The sequence below is a fragment of the Globicephala melas genome, chromosome 15 (assembly GCF_963455315.2).
Source record: "Globicephala melas chromosome 15, mGloMel1.2, whole genome shotgun sequence".
In the NCBI taxonomy this organism is placed as follows: Eukaryota; Metazoa; Chordata; class Mammalia; order Artiodactyla; family Delphinidae; genus Globicephala; species Globicephala melas.
Window position 1 is genome coordinate 44,375,305 of NC_083328.1, and position 25,753 is coordinate 44,401,057.

The following is a 25,753-nucleotide window of genomic DNA, read 5'->3' on the forward strand; positions in this document are numbered from 1 at the left end:
TTTGTTGGAAGATTTTTAATCACAGTTTCAGTTTCATTATTTGTGATTGGTCTGTTCATATTTTCTATTTCTTCCTGGTTCCATCTTGGAAGGTTGTACCTGCCTAAGAATTTGTCCATTTCTTCCAGATTGTCCATTTTATTGGAATAGAGTTGCTTGTAGTAGCCTCTTATGATGCTTTGTATTTCTTCAGTGTCCGTTGTAACTTCTCCTTTCTTATTTCTACTTTTATTAATTTGAGTCCTCTCCCTCTTTTTCTTGAGTCTGGCTAATGGTTTATCAATTTTGTTTATCTTCTCAAAGAACCAGCTTTTAGTTTTATTGATCTTTGCTGTTGTTTTCTTTGTTTCTGTTTCATTTATTTCTGCCCTGATCTTTATGATTTGTTTCCTTCTACTAATTGTGGGTTTTGTTTGTTCTTCTCCAGTGCCTTTAGGTGTAAAGTTAGTTGTTTATTTGAGATTTTTCTTGTTTCTTGAGGTAGGATTGTATTACTATACAATTCCATCTTCAAACTGTTTCTCGGGCTTCCCTGGTGGCGCAGTGGTTGAGAGTCCACCTGCCGATGCAGGGGACACGAGTTCGTGCCCCGGTCTGGGAAGATCCCACATGCCGTGGAGCGGCTAGGCCTGTGTGCCATGGCCACTGAGCCTGCACGTCTGGAGCCTGTGCTCCACAACGGGAGAGGCCACAACAGTGAGAGGCCCGCGTACCGCAAAAAAAAAAAAAAAAAAAATGCAAATTGCCAAGCCGCATCCTTGACCCGCCAAATCAGAAAATCTGGGGGTGGGCCCAGCAATCTAGTTTTGGGGTTTTTTTTAATAAAATAAATCCTGCAGGTGATTCTGATGCACCTGTATCAGAACATGTCAGTATGAGGACCAAGGCTAACCACAAATTCTTGCCCCAGACTTTGGCGCAGGAGACAACCATTTGTCAGTTTCTTTAAACCCCTTTCATCTCCTGTTTGAATCATTACATCTGGTTTTCATGATCTCTCACTCCTTTTTAAATTTCATTTTTAGCTCGACATCCCCATAGGGTGACTTTACAGTGTGTCTTGGTGTGGATATCTTGGAGTTTACCTGTTTGGTGTTAATGGGCTTCTTGAATCTGTACGTTTCTATCTTTCTCCAGATTTGAGAAGTTCTTAGCCATTATTTGTTTAAAAATTGTTTTTCTGCACTATACTCGTTCATCTCTCTTTCTGGGACTCTGGTTACATGAATGTTTAATATTATAGTATTGTCCCACAGATCCCTGAGGCTCTAATTACTTATTTTTACCTTTCTGTAAACTTTTTTCCTCTTCGCTTTTCAGATGAGATCATTTCAACTGATCTGTTGTTTTCTTTTCTCTGTCATCTCCATTCTGCTGTTGAGCCCATCCAATGAGTTTTTAAAATTTTGATTACTGTGTTTTTCAGTTGTAATATTTGATTCTTTTTTGTATACTTTATTTCTTTGTTGAAACTTCTTATTTTTCAAGAGTGTTCACCCATGTTTGACCTCTTTTTTGTTTTTTTTTAGGGCCCATCATTTTTATTTCTAAGTCATCTGATATAGAAAACTAAAAGTTTTTTATTATGGAAAATTTCAAACACATACAAAATACAGAATATTATAATTAACCTCCATGTGCCCATCACCCAATTTCAATAATTATTAACATTTTTTGCTTATCTTTTTTCATCTAGGCATTCTCCCCTGATCCTACCCTACCCCCTCACACACATTTTTCAGGGCATCCTATAGGATAAATTGTTTGAACAATTTTATAATAGCTGATTCAAAGTCTTTTTTTTTTTTTTTTTTTTTTAAACATCTTTATTGGAGTATAATTGCTTTACATTGCTGTGTTAGTTTCTGCTGTATAACAAAGTGAATCAGCTATACATATACATATATCCCCATATCCCCTCCCTCTTGCATCTCCCTCCCACCCTCCCTATCCCACCCCTCTAGGTGGTCACAAAGCACCAAGCTGATCTCCCTGTGCTATGCGGCTGCTTCCAACTAGCTATCTATTTTACATTTGGTAGTGTATATATGTCAGTGCCATTCTCTCACTTCGTCCCAGCTTACCCTTCCCCCTCCCCGTGTCCTCAAGTCCCTTCTCTACTTCTGTGTCTTTATTCCTGTCCTACCCCTAGGTTCTTCAGAACCCTGTTGTTTTTTTTTTTTTTTTTAAATTATATTTATAATTGACCTACAACGTTATGTAAGCAACTTTTACACGACACAGTGATTTGATATTTCTATACATTTCAAAATGATCACCATGGTAAGTCTAGTTACAATCTGTCATCATACAAAAATGTTATAGTTATTGACTATATTCCCCACACTGTATATTTCATACTCTTGACGCACTTATTTTGCAACTAGAAGTTTGTACCTCTTAATCTCCCTTACCTATTTCTTTACTTCTCCCACACCCAACGCCTGTGGCAACCATCTGGTTTTTTTTTCTCTGTATCTATAATCCTGCTTTTTGTTTTATTAAGCTTGTTCATTTATTTTGTCTTTTGGATTCCACATATAAGTGAAATCATACAGTATTTGTCTTTGTCTGACTTATTTCACTTGGAATAATACCTTCTAGATCCATCCATGTTGTTGTAAATGGCAAGATTTACATTGTGTGTATATATATATATGTGTGTATGCATGCACACACACACACACATACACACACACACACCCCACATCTTCTTTTTCCATACATCTATTGATGGGCACTAAGGTTGCTTCCATATCTTGGCTGTTTAAAATAATGCTGCAATGAACATCGGGGTGCATATATCTTTCTAATTAATGTTTTTGTTTTCTTCATGTAAATCCCCAGGCTAGGTCATGTGGTAGTTCTATTTTTAATTTTTGCGGGGACTCACCATACTGTTTTCCATAGTGGCTACATTAATTTACATTCTCACCAGAGTGCACAAGGGTTCCCTTTTCTCCACACCCTTGCCAACACTTATTTGTTGTCTTTTTTGGTAATAACCATTCTGACAGGTGTGAGGTGTTACCTCATTGTGGTCTTGATTTCCATTTCTCTGTGATTCAAAGTCTTTATCAAATAAGTACAACATCTCTGTGATCTCAGCATTAACATCTGTTGTTTGTGTTTTGCTATGCAAGTTGAGATTTTTTTTCCAGTTCTTTATATGCTGAGTAATATTGAATTGCATTTTGGACATATCTATATTATATTGTAAGACTCAGGGTCTTGTTTCAGTTCCATGGGAAATGTTGATTTTTGCCTCTTTGTTTTAGCAGGCAGTTGACCTGGTCGGATTTAGACCATAAGTGAGAATCAGTCTGTGGGTCGTGATTCCAGTTCCAAGGCCCATTCAGTTTTCCAAGCCTTTGTGGTGCCATTCCAGTCTGTCCTATGTGTGTGCCATCCACCGGCCAGCCTGGGAGCTGAGACGTGTTCTGGCTCTTGGTTTAACTCTGAAAGTCTCCGTGTGCTGCTGGGGGTCAGCTCCATGTGTGCACCGTTGGGGGTGGCCCAGGAATTCATACACAATTCCATGAGGTTGCCTTCCTGAACTTCTCCCTCTACACCATCTCTCAAGTACTTTCTGTTTCCTTGGGTCTTTCCTTTTCTGCCCTCCAGCTAGACGTCTTTATACTTTATTTATAAAGTATATAAATATATATAGCTTTATTTATACCACTCTTTCATGTTCTTCCTGTGCTTGTGCCCATGTCCGGGCCGAGCAGTGAGAGGACAGAGGGGAGAACAATAAAACAACTGGTATCTGCCCTACCCTCCTGGGTCCACAGCTTCTGGGATTGGAGAGAGACTTTCCCCTGCCTCCCAGATTTAGGCATCTGTGGACCCCCTGCTGCCGCCACTATTGCTGCTAGGGGACCCTCTCCCTCCTCCTGGAACCAAAACTAGAAGCTTCTCCTGGAGTTCTCTTTCACACTAATGTCAACTTCTGGGTTTCTTCCCAGATGAAGCCGGGGACACTGGAGGGAAACAATGGTAAATTCATCATTGGTCAGTGGTGCTTTAGGTCCTGGTCTCTTTCAATCCACCCGCTTCTGTTTGTTTTCAGACCCCTCAAGCAGCTGCTGCACGTGTTCTGTCCAGGCTCTCAGGTGTAGCTGCATTCAGAGGGAGAGGCAGGTGGACGATGCTGTCCCATCTTGGGCAGAACCAAAACTTCTCCCACAGCGTGGCTTCAGACTGACGAGAAAGGAGAGATTTACCCAAAGCCGAGTTCCAAAATGAATGAATGTATTTGTCATAATGGTCCATGGAAAAAAGTGACTTAGATACAGAATTATCTAAAGGCTGGAAAGTGGGTGAGGTGGGGGGCAGGAGCAGCAGGAGACCAAGTAGCATTGGCTGCTGAATCTTGGCAGGTTTGTCCGGCTCCCAGATCCCAGACTGGTGGCGTGGATGTTCTGTGGGATGTGCTCACCCTTCAGCAGATTAGTCATGTGGTTGCAGAGGTGAAGGACAGCACAGTGTTTTTATAGCCTGGGGAGGCTTGGGGGTGGTCCGTAAAGAGAAGGAGTTGATGAAGGTAGGAGACTCTTGGTGCTTAGGGAGAGGGGAGCAAGGGAGGCATTTTGGAGGGAAGGATGGGATGTGGACAGCCTGTGGGAGGCAAGGCTGAATAGTTGAGATTGTTACTAACGGAATGAGTAGTATTGTTAGTAACAAAGAATATGAGCTACTAGGTACCAACGGAAAGAGAGTTACAGTCAGCCCTCCATATGTGTGGCTCCACATCCCAGTGAATTCAACCAACTGCAGGTTGAAAATATTCAGGGAAAAATTTCCAGAGAGTTCCAGAAAGCAAAACTTGAATTTTCCGTGCTCTAGCATTTACATTGTATTTGCAGCTATTTACATAGCATTTACATTATATTAGGTATTATAAGTAAGGAGGATTGTGTAGGTTATGTGCAAATACTAGGCCATTTTATACAAGGGACTTGAGCATCCCTCGATTTTGGTCTTCCTGTGGGCGTCCTGGAACCATCCCCCATGAGGGATGACTGTGCTAATAGTTTGACCAGTTAGTGTAATGCCTTCTATTCAGTACCTTAAAATTTAACATTTCATTTTCTGCTGTCTGGAATCATCCTGTAATTATCTCTTGTACTCAATCCATTGTCTTTCGGAAGGATGAGAGCTGCTCCGTATACTCTTTTTGTATCTCCCCTGAGGCTTTAAGAAGAAAAAATTGAGCTCACCCTACACCCACACCCACCCACCCACCCACACACACACACACACACACCCCTAAAAATTTCTTTGGGGGGATGGGACTGGAGCATCTTGAAATTTTATAGAGCTCCACACTTAGCCCATGCACACAGTTGGGCAAATGATTCTTTTTGATTATTTGGCTGGAAATCTCAATAACAAAGATTGAAAATCAATTTTCTTTCTTCTCTGGCGTCCCAGAATCTAATTGGGCAATTTTTACTTTGCCAGAAGTAAACAAGGGTTTAAGTGGTTTATCTGAAGCAGGATATTACAAGTCCACATTTGAATTATAAACATTGAAAAGGAGAGGACAGGGCCTAGGTGGCTTTTTGGTAAGGTGTCACGTGCACTTACATCCTTCACAAATATTAACAGGCGATCTGATGGCATGCTGTATACCTGCTACCCTTGATGCTGAGTGCCTGTCACTCACCTGAGCCCGCTGTCAGCCCCAAGCCATGTGACCTGTTTGAATCCGTTAGTATTCGTGTGAAATTTTCATACCCACCACAAGCGCCGTGTCAGATCTTAAATCCCCATCTCGCTGCCCAAAGCCATTTTGAGATAGAGAAAAATTACTACAGTTCAAGTGTCTTAAAAGCCAATGTCACAAGGGTCCAAGGCCCTAGAACATATTACATAATCTGTTCTTAAGTATTGGCATATGTTAGTGGAAATTAGACTCTTATCAGGGCCCCCAGATGGTGCCACTATCATAACTTATTTTAGTATAAATATCTTTAAGGCCTTTTATACGACTTGAAATTATCATACACAAAGCAAGTTTCTTTTTGCTTGAACTAGGAAACGAAATAAGAGCTTCACCCATTCTGCCTCACCCAACTTCTCATGCGATACCATTCCAGAACATTTTTCTGGATGGAGCTTTGCTTTTCTGACTGTTGTATCTAAAATGAAAACCTCTCTTTCACTGAGCGTGGTTTAGCAATGCGTTATATATCCTGTCTGTGTGTGTGTGTGTGGTGGGGCGTAGAGGAGGGCCTTTCTAACGTATGATTAAATTCAGAATGTGGAGCCCTGAAGCAGAATTTCTGAAGGCCTCCTGGCTTTTGGCCTGTAAGCTCGTATTACATTGCATCATACCCTTTTGGGAATACAGTTGTTTTATATGTTCATATTAATGGTAACTCAGAATGAAATAATTCAAACATCATCACCTCAGAAATATTCATATGACAACATTTAATTTAAAACAGTTGATTTTTGTTTTTGTTTTTGCGGTACGCGGGCCTCTCACTGTTGTGGCCTCTCCCGTCGCGGAGCACAGGCTCCGGGCGCGCAGGCTCAGCGGCCATGGCTCACGGGCCCAGCCACTCCGCGGCATGTGGGATCCTCCTGGACCGGGGCACGAACCCGCGTCCCCTGCATCGGCAGGCGGACTCTCGACCACTGCACCACCAGGGAAGCCCTAAAACAGTTGATTTTTATTCATGCAGTAGCAGAATTAGAAAATCTCACATAAAATTTGAGGACCGTAATTAATAGTGATATTAATGATTATTATCCCTGCACTCCTTAGAAATCACTAGAAATCTTTACATGTTTAATTTTTTTCAGTGTGCCTGAAATATTAAAATAGAAAATCAGTGGTTTCATTCACAGAGACTTAAGTGAAGCTTTTTTTTGTTGTTACCAAGTGTCTTTGTCTACCTTTTTATAATATCGTTTCCCCTCCATCCCCTTCTAAGATCGTCTGGAATTTGTCTGTCCTCAAGTATTTAACAGACTCTCAAGTGATCTCAAAGATGCCATCATATATTTCAAGGAGGTTTAGATATACTCTAAAAATGACAAATTAAGTGCATCACAGAAAGTCCATGTGCTGTGATTAATCACATTAACCTCAGATCAGGGAGTCGCTCATAGTTAAGGAGAATTTAAGATCTGGAAGGAAGGCATTGAAGACTTGGTGAGGGAGCTGAGCCCTGGAGGGCTTACCCCGTCAGGCAGGACACATGAGCTGGGTCTCTTCCGAAGGCCTTGTACCGTCACTCACTCTCATTCATTCATTCACTGCCTTTTCCCCTTCAGCTTTTTGCTTTTTAAATATACTCAGAAGTCTCCTTTAAACAAAAATACCACAAAATATCCCACAGGGTCTGTCAACTCCCAGCTCCAGCTACTACCAGCTCTGTCTTTCTCTTCATAAACAGACTTCTTTTTCTTCTTCTGTTTTTTATTGAAGTGTAGTTGACTCACAATATTGTGTTAGTATCAGGTGTACAGCAGAGTACACAAACTTCTTGAATGAGTTGTCCACACTCAGGAGACCTCAACCGCACTTTCCCTGGGCTTCTGAGGTTTTCCTTCTCCCCCTCTGAGGGTCCTTCTCTGTTTCCTTTGCAGGTTCATCTTCCTCTCCTTGAGCCATTAAAAGCCAAGCTCCTCAAGGTGCCCAGTGTTGGGTGGGCCATCTTTTCTCCCACCTCTCTGTTCTCTCCTCTTTCCCACACCTGTGGCTTCCTTTATTAGAGATGACTCTCACATGTATACAGAGAGATACCACATTCTCATGCACACACACGTATATGCACATATATATGTATACATCTCTACCTGATATCTGTAGAGATGTGTGTGTATATGTGTATATACACATGGATCTTAGGTAGATATGTACACATACATATGTATGTATGTCTGTCTCTATATTTTGAGGTATATAGTTCATCTATAAACTTTTTTTTAATTACCATCAGGATTAATAAGCAATTCTTAATCCTCCAACTTTCTAGATTTCTTCATTTTGATCATTTAACAGAATATACTTGATAAGAACCAGGCGTTCTTTCAAAAGTATACTTGCCAACATCAGGAGAACATCTTAAACAAAATATGCTTTATTTCAGCACCATATCTTCTCATCACAGAGCACCAAATTATCAAAAACTATGCATATATATATATATAAAATAGAGAGTAAAGTCGGTAGGAAAGTGGGTAGGTTGGTAGATGGACAGATGGATTGAGAGATCTCCTAAGCGTTTCTTCTGGAGCTTCAGCTCCATATTTCTATCTGCAAAAGGCATCTCAAATCCATTATGTGTAAAACCAAACTCAAGATTTCTCCCCCAACCTGATTTTGGTCCTTTTCCAGTGTTCTCAATCAGTGTGAACAGGTCCCCATCCAACTAGTTACAGCAAAGCCCAGGAGCATCTTCTTCACCTCCCCGGTCCCCCTTTCTGGCTCATCATGAGTCCTGGTGAGCTTATCTCCCAAGTATCTTCTGGATCTGTTTATTGACCTCTTACCCCTCCCTTCCAGTTCTGAGCCGCCATCATGTTTGACCTGGACCACTGCAGTAATCTCTTACCTTGTTTATCTACATTTCCTCTCGCCCTCTGGTACATTCTTCAAACAGTAGAAAAAATGATCTTCCTGAAACTCACGTCTGATTGTGTGATGCTGCTGTTGCGCAAAGCCCTTCAGGGTCTTGCTGTTGCCCCTACGTGAAATACAAGATGCTTTACTGTATCCCGAGCAACTCTACATGCTCCGTCCTCCCCTCTCTCTCCGGTTTCACCTTGTGCAGCGCTCCCCCTGGTTTCCTCTGCCGTGTCTCCCATCACTCATCATCATTATCACTTCTTCCTGTCACAGTCTGTTGGACATGCCCTCCCCCCCCCCCCGCAAGAGCTTGTCTTAAGCACCACCTCCTTCACGGCATCGTTCCCTAACCTCCCCTGCAGCCAGCCCCCTTCTCGCGTGCTCGTGAGCTGGGGGCAGGGTATCTCTCCTTCAGTTGCAGCTTTGCGTTTATTTGTTTGGTTAGTGACCTCTTCCTCCTGCTTGATTACAAGTTCCATAAGGACAAGGTGTGTGTCCCACTCGTTCACCTCTGCATCCCCACCCCCAGTTCTTATCATAGCGCGGTAAGTGTTCATTCAGTATCTGTTGAGTGAATGGACACACAGCTGCAGCATGTGAAAAAGAAAAAATGAAGCACATCTTTTAAGCCAGTAGGTTTGTCCATAAAGGAATACGATAGAGGAAAGAGAAGGCACCAGCCTTAACAGAGCCCCTTTTATGTGCCAGGTGCTTTATACACATTATTTGGACGGAAAGAAGGAATGGTCATGGGTAGTTTTGTTTTCTTTCATAACTCCTCGAAGGGATTTTTATGTGTATTTCATGCCAATACATGGGTGGCAAGATTTTTTTCAGTGATTTAACATGATATGAAATATGTCTCTGAAGTACTATCCTATTTTTCCATTAACATATTTTAGCAATTTTCAACTTGTGTGCCTGGGCATTTTATTAACAGAAAAAAAAAAAAAGAATTGGATTAGGTATAATTAACACCTCAAATGAGATTGCCTTGTTAATCTCTCATGTCATTTTAAGAGCGTTAAATACACATATATCCTGGACGTGGCTGCTTAACTTCTGACTTTAGTGTGGCACACAGTTTTGAGTCCTAGTCGTAAAAGGCACGTGGGAAACACCTTTCTTCATTGTGGTAATGGTGCCTTTCCATAGTTGGGAAATATACGAATGCAATTTTATATGAGGGGGATAAGCAGACTGTAGGTGGATAATATCCGCTGCTGCCCTTCTGAGTCTCCCAAAAACGTGTGCTGCTTCTCACGTTGACTCCATTTCTGCTAAAAAACGACAGCCATCAGAACCAACCCTTCGGTTGCTCGCCGTGGTTACGATCTAAACCCGCTGGGTTCTAACCGTATTGAATTTGAAGCTCCTTTGAGAATCCGTGACAGTATGTCACATAGGCAGGTGGATGTGCGGGTCTGAAGCTCCAGAGTGGCCATGTGGGGTATTGCTATTACCTGCAGGGTCCAGGTGGAGCTGGTACCCAACTAGAGGTCACGTGCCCTGTCCAGAGGAGGCAGCCAACAGTAGCCCAGTGACAGCACAGATCTACTGATACCACATCTTCTAATTTTTGAAGGGAAGCCAGAAACTCAGACTTTTATGTGAAAACTACAGATTTTTAACCGTTGACAGTGAAGGATTTTGTTTTTTACATCTGCGCGGGACACACAAAACACATCCGTGAGCTGATTTTTTTCTCTGACCTTCGTTGCAGATTCTTTATCCCGGCTGCTAGTTCTTCACGGTCTCTCTCTCCCTCATCTGTCCAATACGGGTTCCTGCTGCTGTTTCACGTCCCCTGCATCTTGGCTGGACCTGACTCTCTCCTTTCTCCGAGCCCAGGAGGTCCATCTGCTGTCTCAGGCTCAGCCCCTCCCCTTGTCACCCTCTTGTCCTGTGGGACCCAGCTTAGGTCCTTGGTGTCACCTCCTGCACCCTGCACTCATCACTTTGATCCGTCGTGGTTGACTTCTACATGAATGTCTTATCTTCACAAATAAGTTACATTCTTTTTCAGGACAAAGATTGAACATGGGGTTTGGGGGTGGGGGGTGGTTTGTTTTGAGGCTTGGTTGACTCTCAGGTGCGAATGGGACCAGAAAAGATAGCAAATCTCCTAAATGCCTCCAGTGACAGGGAGCTCACTGCCTTCTGTGACATCCATGCCAGTTTGGGACAGCTCCTATCTTAGAACGCATCTGTTTGCTTAATCAAGCTGAAATTTACCTCCCCACCTAATGATTTTGTTACCCTTGGGCATTTACACTGAATTCTTCTCCCCCTTGTACAATCATTTTCTGAACAAGCAGGACACTAGTCAGTCCAAAGGAGCTGTTCTTGTGTGTCCAATGTAGCCGTCTAAACAGGGTTTTCTCAAGAAGCCGTGTTTTTACGTGGAAATAGTCACTGCATATGCGCATTTTCTTTCCTGTCGAATTCTGAGGGAGTTTTTAGTAACAGTGACCCTATTACTAAAAACCTACTGCTCTGACAGTTTCACCGTGTTTTCATTTGAATGCACTGTCCTTTGAGGTTTCTACTTCTATCGGCATTAATAAACATTTCCTAAATTGGTGACCATATGCTTTGCTTGATATTCTCACATCTCTTTGGTTACCTGATTTCTGTTTTTCTTTTCAACAATCAAAAGTCAAATTATCTGTATACTGAGTTTTAAATCTCTTACGATATTGTCATGCTTAGATCCCTCACTTCTGCCCTGGGTAACGTGAGAATTGTGACACTCGGCTCTAAAAATAAAAGCGTTTGAAGATTTAGAATTGGCTTATGTAAGCAGACTTTTGCGACGAAAGCCTCCCCTCACTCTGTTGTTGTGTAGGACTGGAAATCACATCTCAGCTGCAGGATTCCATGTTAGAATGTCACCAGCTAACCAGGTTGCTCAGTGTAAGCTCATTGCTGTTTCTGTGTGTTCTTAGGTGCCGTGATACTCCTGGGAAGAACCAATATGTTTCGCTTTAACCATCCGAAGGAGGCCGCCAGGCTCAGGGAGAAGAGGAAGGTGAGCAGTGTGGAGTCTCCTGTAGCTCACTCCGCTCTGGGAGGGGCTGGGGTCGGGGAAGAGGGGGTCTCCACTCTGGTTCCAGCAGTTTAACTTTCTGGAGCACGAACCAGCCCATAGCCTGGATTGATTCTAGAGGGTTTGTTTCCCAGCGCATGGCTCCCTGGTGAAATAGGCTAGCAAGTGAGATCCAGAGCAGGAGGAGAGACACTGCGTCTCGACCCTCCTGTTGAGCGCTGCATCCCCTGAAAGGAGATGGGCGTCATTTCACATTAAGTGGAGAGTACCTTCCACTCAAGAGCATCTGTTTTAAGAGTTAACCCCATATCAGAATCACTTTCATCCAAAAGTTGGCTCACTTTTTATTTTCATTCACAGTAAATTGGATTTTTGATGAGGGTGTGAAGCAGAGAGGGGGCGAACTTAGGACGATGGGAAGAGGCTTCAGCTTGGATGGGGATGACTAGAGGGCCCTTGAAGTACTGGATGAGGGAGGTGGGCAGAGGACCAGAAAGAGACAGGAAGACATGGAAGGGAGAGAAACCTGTCTAGGACACCGTGTTGACCGTAGACTGAGGAAGGGAATTAAGTCACAGCTGAGTTTTCTGTGAGCCAGGCACTGTGCAGAACCTCCACATGTACCAGTTTATGTGCACAGAGGCTGTTATTACACCCACATCACAGATGATCGAGATGAGAAACTGAGGCTGGCCTGTCCCGTGGCCAGCGAGCGGGGAGCCGGGGCTGCAGCCCCGCATCTCAGCCTGCTTTTGCTGGGGCTGCCCAGAGTTGCCAGTGCCTTAAATGCGGAATGACGAGAAAGCCGCAAACCCCAGCCTTCTCCAGGGCTGCCGGTTCCAGCCTGTGAAGCCTATTGTCTGTTCCAGCCCAGAGTCGCCCTGGAGGGCCCTTTTCAGGACAGAGTTGCAGGGAAGAGAGGGAAGGAAACAGGTTTTAACTTAGTTATAATCATGACACAGGATGAGGGGAGGGAGGGCTGGCAGTGCGGGGCAGCTGACGTGGGGCCTTGGAGGCCCCTGGAAGGAGTTTGACTGTTTTCTAACCATTTGAGGTCTTTAAGCAGTAGAGGAATGTGAAGATAAATTTACTACAAATGTTAGGAAACTTTCCATGGAAGCCAAACAGGTTAGGCTGTTGCTCTTTTGGTCTCCCTCCACCTCTCCCTCTCCCTCTTTGTCACTCAGCAAGTGTGAGTACTGCTCCTGCCAGGGGACAGGGTTGACACCGATGCCGTGACCCCTTCCCTCCACTTGAACGCAGCAGCCAGGTCAAGGAGATCCACAGGGCTGTGCAGTTCCTGCCCGAGCGCACTGCGGCCCTGCTGGCCTTAGCGTGGGGCTTGGGCTCCAGACGGATCCCTGGCCTGACCCCTGACATGCGTCCTCAGAGAGACCAGTTGTGTGCAGGCTGATGGGGGGCGTGAGCCCCTCGTTGCCTCTCCCCAGTGGAGCGTGGGGAGCACAGAGCGCGGCCTTCCCTTGCTGCCGAGGTAACCGCTCTGCCCTGTGTCTGCTCTTAGAGTGGCCTTCTGTCCTCCCTCAGCTTGTCTATGACCGACCTGTCCAAGTCCTGCGAGAACCTCTCTGCCGTCATGCTGTACAACCCAGGGTGAGTGGACTGCGGTGTTGCCTCCCCTGGGGTTTTCACTGTTGTGGTGTTTGTTGTGTCGACCCCATTAAAGTCATTAATTAAAAAAAGAAGTCAGTTAAAGAAAATAAAACTTCTGCAGTCAGGCCTCCTTATCACATCAGCCGTAGTCATTTTCCACGTTCCTTTACAGCCCTTGCTGTGTATGGACATCCTTTAACTTAGTTATAATCACGGCACAGGATGAGGGAAGGGAGGGCTGGTGGCGGGGGGCAGCTGATGTGGGGCCTTGGAGGCCCCTGGAAGGAGTTTTCTAACCATTTGAGGTCTTTAAGCAGTAGAGGAACGTGAAGATAAATTTACTACAAATATTAGAATGTGTGTCATCTGGAGAACGTAGCATAGAAGTGTGAGACCATTTAGGAAGCTACTTCCTTATTCCCGGTGGGAGGTACCAGTGACTTGGGTCTGGGTGGTCACCATAGTGATGGAGCATCGTGGAATGAAGGGCGGTTCCCAGGCTCCGGGTTTAAACAGTTGGGCAGGTGATGCACCTGCTCCTGAGGTGCGGGAGGCAGGGATGAGCAGCCTGGGCTGGCGGTGGGGTGAGGGTTCAGTCAGTGTATCTTTCCTATTAGGTTGGAAGTTTTTCGAGGTCAGAGGCTTATCTTACTAATTTCCATATTCTAGAGTGTCGTTCACATAAGATGCTTGACGAATGTTTAGCAGACAGATTAAGAATGAAATTTTAGTAAGACACCTGTGCCCTTTGCGGGGAAAAGGATTTTCACTAGTTGCTCTGGGCATTGGTGTTCTAAATGGTGGGAAATGACACATTATGCAAAGGAATGTGTTTCTGTGCACGAGTCAGTTTCCAAATGGCACTGCAGTTGGTTGAATAACCTCGAGTTCATGTTCGGGATCCTCAGGCAAAAGGTGGGAAGAGGGCCTCGTGACAAAGTGAAGACTTAGGCCAAGGCTGTCAGGGAATTCAACGAGAAACACTCTGCGGTCGGCTGAAGAGAGGGTGCTGGATGGGTTGGATGCTGCGTCCTGTTCATCTGGCTTCGGTTAGCAGACACATTTCGTATCTGCCACCCTTGCACTACTCATTTCTACAAATTCAAATTCAAATGACTTAATACTTCATCATACCTTCATTCCCCCGACTCCAGGCCCCGCCCCCAACTTGCCACCTGCTCTAGAGAATGATTACCCATGAATTAAAACAATTGGAGAGAAGTTGCTGCCTCTGATTTATGGGAAGCAGACACCTTGTAAAGTTCTGTGCTCCAGCGACTCGGCCAAACAAAGCGGGATTAAAGCCAAGCTGGGCTGTTTTTACCTTTTTTGATGTTACGGGTGTAACTATCCTTGGCCTAAATTAAGCGCCACGCGATAAACGGGAAGAATGTTGAAAGAAGTATGTTCACTGCTTGGACACTAGCTGAATAGTTGTTACTTAAATCTAATAAGGCGCCTGCACACAGAGTGTGTTAGTTTCTCAAGATGGAAACTTAGGGCTGAGATGCTTCAATAGGACAACGCGCATTTATTGAGGGCGAGGGGAGACCATAAGTGTCAGGTGCCGTGTTCTCTCTGCCTAAGAAAATGGACACATGGGTGTGAACCCACTTAGCGTGAAGTCATGGAAGTTATATGATTCAGGATTAGTGGCCTGTGACCTGGGAGGGCCAATGGGAAGGGAATGGTGCAAATTGACGTGCTTGGAAGGGATTCTCTTCCGGTGGCCATGCCTTGTAATGTGTTGGGTGATGTAGAAAACCAGAGACTTTCAGAAAGAATCTTTCTTGATGTTGAGATCACCTCCAGCCAGCATCATGGGATCTGTGCCATAAGCCTAAATAACGGGAACCCACTTGTCCTCCACGCTTATGGAGACCAGGCATTGTCCCCTTTGTAACATCGTCCCCAGTTCTCCCCCTCTTCTGTGGACTCTCACTGCCGTAGCAGTGCGCAGCCTGTGGTAAATAGCCGGGGCCCATGGCAAGGGGTGGGTGGTGTGGCGGGTAGAGCAGGGCTGTGAGGAGCCTTAAGTAGTAACCCTCCTAAGTCCCTGGTCCAGCACTTTCTTCTCCATAGTTGAGGATATAAAGATGTTAGAAGTCTATAAAGATGCCTTATCTCAGAGAACAAAGTGGATAGAACACTAACCAGAGATTCAGCCCTGGATGCCTGCCAGGTAGGAACCCCAAATCACTCCCTTCTGTTCTACTTGAGAATTCTGTTCAAGAGGCACAAAAAAAACTGGATTCTGTGCTGGGCCCTGAGATGTTTGCAGGAAGAGGTTTTCCCCTGGAGAGATGTTCTGGGAAGGAACATTTTATGAGCAAACAAGGTGAGTGCTGGCCACAGCCATGCTGAGCTTAGGAAGTGATAAGAGGATTCCGCAGGTTGGGGCCTGACTGGGGGGCGCTCTGAAAGCCATGCCTGGGCGTGAGCAGGTTGCTTTGATAAACAGATGTCTATTCTTTGAGGAACTGCACTTTGGGGTTTGGGAGGATGGAGCAGGAGAGATGGCAGCTCAGGTTCTGCTGGCACAGTCACAGCACCTGTGTACATGTAACGTTTTTATAAGTTCTGCTTAGTGTGTTTAGAATTTATGATTATGAACAAAATGTATGGCCCAAAATACAACAGAGAGTTATTTTCTCTATACTCGTAAGCATTTGCTAACTCATTTCTTCACTCTTTTTTTTTTTAAATTGTGCTAAGATACACTTAACATGAAATTTCCCATCTTAACCATTTTTAGGCGTACAGTAGTGTTAAGTGCGTTCACATCGTTGCAGCTAACCTCCAGAACTTTTTTCCTATAAAACTGAAACTCTGTACCCATTAAGCAGTAACATCCCAACCCCCCTCCCCCTCACCCCTGGCAACCGCCATCCTATTTTCTGTCTCTGAATTTGACTGCTCTGGGTACCTCCTATAAGTGGATTCATACATTATTTATCTTTTTGTGACTGGCTTTTTTTTTTTTTTTTTTGGTGGTACGCGGGCCTCTCGCTGTTGTGGCCTCTCCCGTTGCGGAGCACAGGCTCCGGATGCACAGGCTCAGGGGCCATGGCTCACGGGCCCAGCCGCTCCGCGGCATGTGGGATCCTCCTGGACCGGCGGGGCACGAACCCGTGTCCCCTGCATCGGCAGGCGGACTCTCAACCGCTGCGCCACCAGGGAAGCCCGTGACTAGCTTTTTTCACTTAGCATAATGCCTTCAGAGTTCATCCATGTTGTAGCAAGTATCAGAGTTTCTTCCTTTTTAAAGTTGCATAACATCCCATTGCATGTATATATCACGTCTTATGTATCCATTCATCCGTCGATGAACACCTGGGCTGCTTCCACCTTTTGGCAGTTGTGAATAATGCTGCTCTGAACACGGGTGCACAAATATCTGTTTTGAGCCCCTGCTTTCAGTTCCTTTGGGTATATACCCAGAAGTGGGATTGTTGGATCATATGCTAATTACGTTTTTAATTTTTTTGAGAAACTGCCACACTGTTTTCTGTCTTAGGTGCAGCCCTGTTACATTCCTACTAACAGCGCCCAAGGGTTCCAGTTCCTCCACATCCTCACCAATACGTGTTATTTTCTGTTTTTTTTCTTGTTAGTTTTTTCTTTTGTTTTGTTTTGTTTTTGATAGTGGCCGCCCTAATGGGTGTGACATGGTACCTCACTGTGGTTTTTCTTCACTCTTTGTTTTCTTTCCATTTTCTTAAGAATTTCCAATCTGGAAAGTAGTGTTTGGAAGTATAGAAAGATGGAAGATCTGAAATTCAGCTCCCCCAGTAAGTTTAGTAGATAACTGATGAGTGTCAATCTGACAAGGATCTATTTCCTGGTGACTCCCTCGAGCCCTGCCAGGTTCAGTTCACAACCAGCCCGTTCGCCTGTATCTCAAAGCCCAGTGCATGGGGTAGGGCTTCAGGAGGTGTTTCTAGCCAAGGAGAGATGTGATCATATTTGCCTTGAGAGGGAACAGTGAGGGCGCGGAGGGAGCTGTGAGAGGGACCTGGAGGTGAGGCCTGAACTGAGGCAGCAGTGGGAGGAAGCTAGAGGCAGCGGTGGGCTGCACAGGCGCCCAGGGCAGGAAGGAAGTGATGAGGCCCGAATGGATGTGGGAGGGAAAGAAGGAAAAGCTGGTAACATCCATTTTCTGGCTTAAATAATTGGTCCGGTGTCGCATGCTCTCCAGCTGAAATACAGATACGGGAGGAGGGCCAGCTTGTCGAGAGGCAGGGAGAATGCTGAGCACAGCCTTGAGAAACTGGACCCCGGGCTGCGAACTTCCTCCTGGGAGTGACTGCACCGGAGCACAGGGTCGGCCGCCGGGCGCCCCGTGGGGAGCGTGGGGGCCTCTGCAGCCTGTCGCAGGCGCAGGGTGAACGTGGGGCCCCCGTTGACAAGCCCTCCTGTTCGTTCCGCATCCACTCAGCTGCTGGGTGAGGGCCCTTGTTTGGCCCGCCTGTGCTGGGGCTCAGTTCCCTTGGAGCGTGCTCTAGTGTACAGGGAAGACTGTGGGGAAGCCTGGCGGAAAGCAGGGAGCCGGGAGCCTTGCCGTTGCTTGTGACGCTTGGACTCCTCTGGGTTGACTCTGGGTGAGGGCAGCTGTGCAGCTCCACCCAGGCCCCTGCCACGGCGCCCCGCTCCTCACCATAGGGGGTCTGTATCCACCTACTGGGTGATGGGTCTCACAGGCTTCAGTAGGTGGCCTGGCCCTGGGACAGTGCAGAGTTTGGGGTCCCTTACCCTGTATTTACCTCTCTTAGGACCAGTTTGGGATCAGTGTTCTGCTTTTAAACTGGAGAACTGGCTTTTGGCCTTCTTAATGATTCCCTGATGCTAAGTATTGGCTTAATAAATGTTAGCTGCCCCCCAGCACCGCCCCCTCCCCTGCCCCAAGCCTTCTCTCTTCTTCTTTGTTTCTCTCTCTTTTTTTTTTTTTTGCGGTACGCGGGCCTCACTGCTGTGGCCCCTCCCGCTGCGGAGCACAGGCTCCGGACGCGCAGGCTCAGCGGCCATGGCTCACGGGCCCAGCTGCTCCGCGGCATGTGGGATCCTCCCGGACCGGGGCACGAACCCGTGTCCCCTGCATCGGCCGGCGGACTCTCAACCACTGCGCCACCGGGGAAGCCCTGGGCCTTTGTGAGGCTCTCACGCACACAGACGTACTTCATGCACGTTTTGTGGCTTTCTTGACTGGTGCACATTCACATCTCTTGGTTTCCTTGGTATCCTGTAGACCTGAGTATGTTTTCTTGCAGCGGATTTAAAGTTTATGCTACTTAGTACTCAGTTCCTCTTAGAACAAAGCTCTCTGAAAGAATTACATCGGGTTTGCAAATGACTGTATACAGTACGATCCAACTTATCTTCAGAGCAGTCAGTTTCAACAGGCAACCTAGTAATTGTCCAAAAAAACCCATGCTCTGAATCATAGTAAGATTTGGACTTTTTAAAAGTGAAGTCTTTGCTACCCAGGAGCATTTTATGAGCCCAACTGGGCATGTCACGTTGGATGTACCGTCTCTAAGGTAGTTTAGGAACTCACTGCCGGCCCGCATCGTAGGCTTTCTGGAGACCAGGATTTGTAGGCACACATGCGTGGTACTTAGTGCCAGAGAATTTTTGGAGGAGGCAAAGCAGCCTGGTGACTTCCTTTGAGAGTCAGCTCCGCTTTGAGAAGCGCCCAGCCAGGGTCTTTGCCAGGAAACTGTTTCACTGCAGGGGAAACGTCCAAGCCCACTCCTCAGGCATCCTCTGTCTTGCTCTGAGGCTGCAAACAGGCGGCTAACTTGGCAGAAAGCGGGAGCTTTCACAGCTTTTGGAAAGTGCTCTGAGCAAAATTATATACATTCCAAGTTCATTTCAGCCTTAAAGGGAGAAAATGTCATTTGTGCATTGTCCTCCTTTAAGCACTGACCAGCGGCGAGCCTGTTGAAATGGATATACTGCGTTCGAAGAAATTCCGAAGAGGAGAAATGCCTGGGTTTCAAATGCGGTTGGGCCAAAAATATCTAAAGTCAAAAATCAAACCTCTCTTTGGCAAGCCGTCCAAGGAGCTTTATGGAACGTAGCGCTGATGGGGTTGATGGGCGTCAGGGCCAACTCAGGGCTCAGTGCAAGGCCCCTGACTCTGAAGACTGTCTGAAATCATCGACAATCAGGGGATAAGGACAGACGAGTGATGGTTATTTTTAACCTAACGTTTAATTTTCGTGTGTTAATCATTACGGAAAATTTAGAAATCACAAACAAGCAAAAAAGAAACTACGGCAGTGAACATGTTGCTGTATATTCTAGTCTATACCTCTGTCCCACCATGTAGCCATCTCTGTCTTTCTCTCTGTGTGTGCGCGTGTATATGTACATACATTTACATATATACGTACATACATTTACATATATACGTATATACTTATATACATTTATATGTGTTCTTTTACCAGGATGGGTTCACACTGGGCTTGTTTTATGCACTTATATAACTTTCCTCTTCGTATGTATTAACCTACATCATTTTAACATCCATGTGAGATTCCATTGTATGGATATGCCATACCTTACTTATCTTCTGTTGGCAGGTGTTTTGTTGTCTAGCTTTGAACTATGGCAAGCAGTTGGGGTGAACACATTTGTAGCTAAATCTTTGTGCTTATCCGTGAGTATCACTTCCTCGGGTGAGAAAAAGTAGCATGGGATTACCAGGCCAGAGGGTGTATATATTGATAGTTTTAAGGTTCTTGATAGACGTTCACAAACTGTTCTATAGGATGGTTGTACATATCACCACTATTTATCTCTCACCAATACCACATGAGAGTTTCCCTTTCCTTGCAAACTGGAAAAGGATCCTCTTGACTCATAGACCGTGTTGATATGAACACACCCTCCTGGATGCAGCTCTAAGCTATATTCACAGCAGCTGGAGTCTAGGCAGTCCTGCTAACAGTGGCTCTCTCTGGAAGCCTGTCCTGGGCATCCTGACCATCACCCAGGATTCATCAGGCACCTCGCTTGTCCTGTGCAGAGCTCCATGCTGTGTGCAGTTCGCTCCAGCCTTCCTGCTCCTTCAGGTTTAGAGTAGGGTTGGGGTTTCGGAATGTGAAGCCGGAAGGAACTATATTCCGCAGGAAGAGTTCCGGGATTGCGACGCAGAAAGCCGAAAGCACCAAGATACGTTATGGTGAGGACTTCTTACCAGCTGACGACAGTTGTAGGAAAAGAAAGTAGTTTCATTTTCCTTCCTCTCTCCTACCCCTTCCCTATTTCTTCCCTCCTTCCCTCCCTCTCTCCCTTCCTTCAACTGGAAGGATAAATACATCACACTGGGGAGAGAGTAAGAAAACGTCAGTAACCAGGTGCTTCCTTTGCTGTACTGAGCTTAGCTTCCCTCTACATTTCTGTCAGCTTCCAGGAAACAGTCACAGGATCTAATCTGTTCACTCAGTTCCCAGCATAGCACCTGGAACTTAATAGCCATTGTAATACATGTGAACCAAGTGAATTCAGTTCTTCCCCTTAATTCATACCAATGTAAAAGGGGCTTCAGAAACAGAGCCTGGTCATAGCTGGAGATACTCTTGGTAAGACCCGCACCGTCAGGTGAGGTCATGTTCTCACTATGGGTCCTGGGAGGAAAGATTGCGTTGCCCGTGGATACAGTGCCCCGCTAGCCCCACTTTTTTCTCTTCTCTCTCACTTTCTGGGGCTTTATACATTGTTTTATCCTTTTTTTTTCTTGCTGACCTGGAGTGTGAAAGTTTTATACGTGTAGTGGTTGGCAATATTTATGTTGCTGGTGATTTGGCTGTGTTTTAGCTGATGGTTATTTACTGTGTTTGTCTCTGCTGGTTTGTTTTATTGGGCCTTAACATCTTTCAAAAGTTTGCTTTGCCGCAGGACTGACTTCCTCTCCAGTCTTTGGTCTCAGTGGTGTCGCTTTTTCATGGGCCATTTACTCACTTGGCGGTTGCTGTAGAGCCTTAAATAGCTTGTGAAGATGCACGGTCTTCGGGAACTTGCGGTGAACGCAGCTGAAGGACGTGAGCTTCTTCCTCCATTAACAGAGAACAGCGTCAGTTTTAGCCAGGCCCCGGGGATGTGGCAAGCCGATTCCAGACCACCGTGGTAGAGCAGATACACAGTAGAGAGAGCCGTGCTCAGTGTTTGGTTTCCCAGTGCATTTAAAAACTATGTTTATACTGTAGTATTACATTATACTGTATGTTAAGCATGCGGTAGGATTATGTCTAAAAAAATGTACATACCTTAATTTAAAAACACTTTAAAAATGCTAACCATCATCTGAGCCTTCAGAGAGTCACAAGGTTTTTGCAATAGTAACATCAAAGATAACTGATCACAGCTCACTGTAGCAAATATGATAAGAAAGAAAAGTTTTCAGGATAGTGAGAATTACTAAAATGTGACACAGACAGAATGGCCATCATCAAAAAAATCTACAAACAATAAATGCTTGAGGGGGTGTGGAGAAAAGGGAACACTCTTGCACTGTTGGTGGGAATGTAAATTGATACAGCCACTATGGAGAACAGTATGGAGGTTTCTCAAAAAACTAAAAATAGAACTACCATACGACCCAGCAATCCCCACTACTCGGCATACACCCTGAGAAAACCATAATTCAAAAAGAGTCATGTACCAAAATGTTCATTGCAACACTGTTTACAATAGCCAGGACATGGAAGCAACCTAAGTGTCCATCGACAGATGAATGGATAAAGAAGATGTGGCACATATATGCAATGGAATATTACTCAGCCATAAAAAGGAACAAAACTGAGTTATTTGTGGTGAGGTGGATGGACCTAGAGTCTGTCATACACAGTGAAGTAAGTCAGAAAGAGAAAAACAAATACCGTATGTTAACACCTATATGTGGAATCTAAAGAAAAAAAGAAAAATGGTTCTGATAACCTAAGTGCAGGACAAGAATAAAGATGCAGAAGTAGAGAACGGACTTGAGGACACGGGAAGGGGGAAGGGTAAGCTGGGATGAAGTGAGAGAGTAGCATGGACGTATATACACTACCAAATGTAAAATAGATAGCTCGTGGGAAGCAGCTGCATAGCACAGGGAGATCAGCTCGGTGCTTTGTGTCCACCTAGAGGCGTGGGATAGGGAGGGTGGGAGGGAGACGCAAGAGGGAGAGGATATGGGGATATATGTATACATATAGCTGATTCACTTTGTTATAAAGCAGAAACTAGCACAACATTGTAAAGCAATTATACTCCAATAAAGATGTTAAAAAAATAAAATAAATAAAATGTGACACAGAGACATGAAGTGAGCAAACGCTGCTGGGAAAATGGCGCTGGTTGACTTGCTCGATGTAGGGTTGCCACAAACCTTCAATTTGTTAAAAAAAAAAAAAGCAATATCTGCGAAGTGCAGTAAAGTGAAGTCAGTCTGTACTGACTTAGCTTTTTCTTTCTTGTCCTTGAATATAACTCCACTGTGAGCCACTTTAAATGATGAGCTCCTTTGTTTCCTGTTTTCAGAGTAGCAGAATGGGGGCTTCCCTGGTGGCACAGTGGTTAAAAATCCACCTGCCAATGCAGGGGACAGAGGTTTGAGCTCTGCTCCAGGAAGATCCCACATGCCACGGAGCACCTGAGCCCGTGAGCCACAACTACTGAGCCTGCTCTCTAGAGCCCATGAGCCACAACTACTGAGACTGTGTGTCACAACTACTGAAGCCCATGCGACTAGACCCCGTGCTCCGCAACAAGAGAAGCCACTGCAGTGAGAAGCCCACGCACCACAATGAAGAGTAGCCCCCGCTCGCCACAACTAGAGAAAGTCCACGCACGGCAATGAAGACCCAACGCACCCAAAAAAAAAAAAAAAAAAAAAAAAAGCAAGGAGCAGAACGATGAGCTATAGGATTCCAAGTGTGATCTGTCTTCATTCTGTTCCTTTAGATTTGCGCTGTCTGCTCAGGGGCAGCATTTCTGCTTCCCTCATTGTAGAACTGCATGATCCAAAGCTGAATTGTGTGGGTCAGTTGAGGAAGTGAGCCTTTGCCCAGTGCAATGATGGATAGCAGTTATGGGCAACGGTGGTAGGTAGCAGATTCCTCTTCGTCCTACATGTCAGCATGATTTTCTTCTGAAGTAACATCTTGTATTAACTTGATTACCTGCCGTGAGCTCTCTGTAGTTTGTTGACTCATTTGATCAGAGCTTGTTGCTGATTCAGTCAAGGGTTCCTGACGTACATACATACCTGTTCCTGCTTCCAGGCCTTTGCTGGAAACGTGCTGTTTCCTCCTCCTGGACTGCTCGTCACATGGCTAAATCCCACCTCCCCTCTAAGATGTCAGTTTCAGCGTCATTTCCTCAGGGAGGCCCTACCAACCCCAGCCCAGATTTCATCTCCTTGGATCTTTATACATAGCATCCTGTCTCTGTGGTAGCACTTTAAATGGTTGCTTAAATTGTGGGTTTTGGTGCAACTATTTGCCTACTCTTGGTCTGGGTATTTAATGGAATATTTTTAGTATATTTAGTGAAAAGGTTTGATTTTCTTAATAATGTACCCCTGCTTCTAAGTAGGTGTTTGGGAAGCAGTTGTTGATTGAATGTGTGTGTGTGTGTGTGTGAATTGTTGTGCCATAATGAGGACCCTCCACCCCCTTCTTTTATCCCAGACCGTAATCCTAACCTTGAACAGCCGTGTCCCACATCAGTGACCTCAGATATTTAGTCACCATAAGCAACCCCAAGTTTTATGATCTACTGAGGTTAATCATCGTCATCGCTGGAGACGAATGGAAATCAACTAGAGATTTGTAGAAGCAAAAAGGAAGTAAAACGGTTGCTATAATCACAGTAGATTGAGAAAAATGTTTGAAACAGGTAGTTTGTCTCATTATAAATTGAGATGCTTATTGCAAAAAAGTAAAACATTCAGAAATGAATAAAGTAATCACAAGCATTCACAATCCTTCCACCAAGAAATAATGATTCGTTTATATTTGTAATATTTACTTATATTTTATACTATATATGTTTAATTGTACATCAGGTACTATAATCATGCATTCTAAAAAGTATCTTAGAAAAACAACATCGAGCTCTCACTCGATACACAGCTCTGTGTTCTGCTTTTTCTTTTACTACTTTCCTGGGAACTTGTCCCCAGGTCATCCAACACTCTTCTTCATCCCATGTTTATATCATCATGTAACTCTTTTTTTTTTTTTGCGGTACGCGGGCCTCTCACTGTTGTGGCCTCTCCCGTTCCAGAGCACAGGCTCTGGACGCGCAGGTGCAGCGGCCATGGCTCACGGGCCCAGCCGCTCTGCGGCATGTGGGATCTTCCTGGACCGGGGCACGAACCCGTGTCCCCTGCATCGGCAGGCGGACTCTCAACCACTGCGCCACCAGGGAAGCCCTCTTTTTCTTTTTAAACTCTTAATTTTGAGGAAATGGGAATCATTATTTATCAAGGGGATCCTCTCTCTCTGTCTTTAACTGCTCATCTCCAGCCTCATTTAAGGGCCCATCCTTCTCTGCCAGTCACTGCAGTGTGTGTGGTCTTCCAGACTCTGCACTAAGCTCCTTTATTCACATTCCATACCTGTGTCCTGGGTAATTCCTATCCAGATGCTGGTGAATTCCAAGTCTGTATGTCCATCCTTGATGACGGCCCAAGCGCTAGATCTTCGTTTGTATCCCCCGCCTGCCGGACGTCTCAATTTGGTTGACCCTGGAATCATTAGATTCAACACGTGTAAAATCGAGCTTACTTTCTTGAAGGCAGCATAGGGATAAACTGTGGGCTCTGGAGTCAATTGATTCTGCCATTTACTGGAGTCGTGGCCACTGCTCGTGTGTAAAAGGGGGGAAGGGTGGCATCTACGTCACAGGACCATTGTGAGAGTCAAATGCGAGTCCTCAGACCCAGGTGTGGAATGACTCTTTCGTGGATGTTGATACAGATACTTTGTACCTACGGTCTTGTTTGATGAGACGGATGTTTGTCTTCTTTGAGGGAGGGCTCGTTATTTTCTTCAAAGTCTGTAAAAATCAAGCATCCAAGATTAAATAACTCATGCTTAGCCTCACAACCACTAGCATTTGTATTCGGACCAGTTGACCTTTTAGCACAGCCTCTTGGCCGTGAAGCTCGGCTTCCCCGCCCACTGTGTGACCCGGCCAGAAACCTGAGGGTCATCTTTGACTCTTTCTTTCCCATCACAACCTCCAACAAAATCCAGCCCATTAGCAGGTTTTCTCAACTGAACCCCTGCGTATCAGAAGATACTGGCATTTCCTTATCCCAGTGATCCTGGGTCCTGCCTCCATCATCTCTTGTTTCCGTGACGACACAGGCCTCCTGATCTGGTTCGTGGCTTCTCCTCTCATGTGTTCTCTGTGGGCTCTCTAACAACCCTGTTCCAAGACACTTTTCTGCCACTGTCTTTGGGGTCAGGTGCAGAGTCCTCAATATAACTTCCAAGGCCCTGAAC

General features: G+C 45.2%; 1 protein-coding gene across 3 annotated transcripts in view; it reads left to right on the forward strand.

The window, feature by feature from the left end:
* Positions 1-25,753, forward strand: part of KIF16B (kinesin family member 16B) — a 275,553-nt gene that overhangs the window by 137,093 nt on the left and 112,707 nt on the right. For all 3 annotated transcript variants that reach the window (XM_060285362.1, XM_060285363.1, XM_030872530.2), the window contains exons 16-17: positions 11,536-11,618; positions 13,159-13,247. In XM_060285362.1, coding sequence (XP_060141345.1) covers positions 11,536-11,618; positions 13,159-13,247 — 172 coding nt within the window. The remainder of the gene's footprint in view (positions 1-11,535; positions 11,619-13,158; positions 13,248-25,753) is intronic.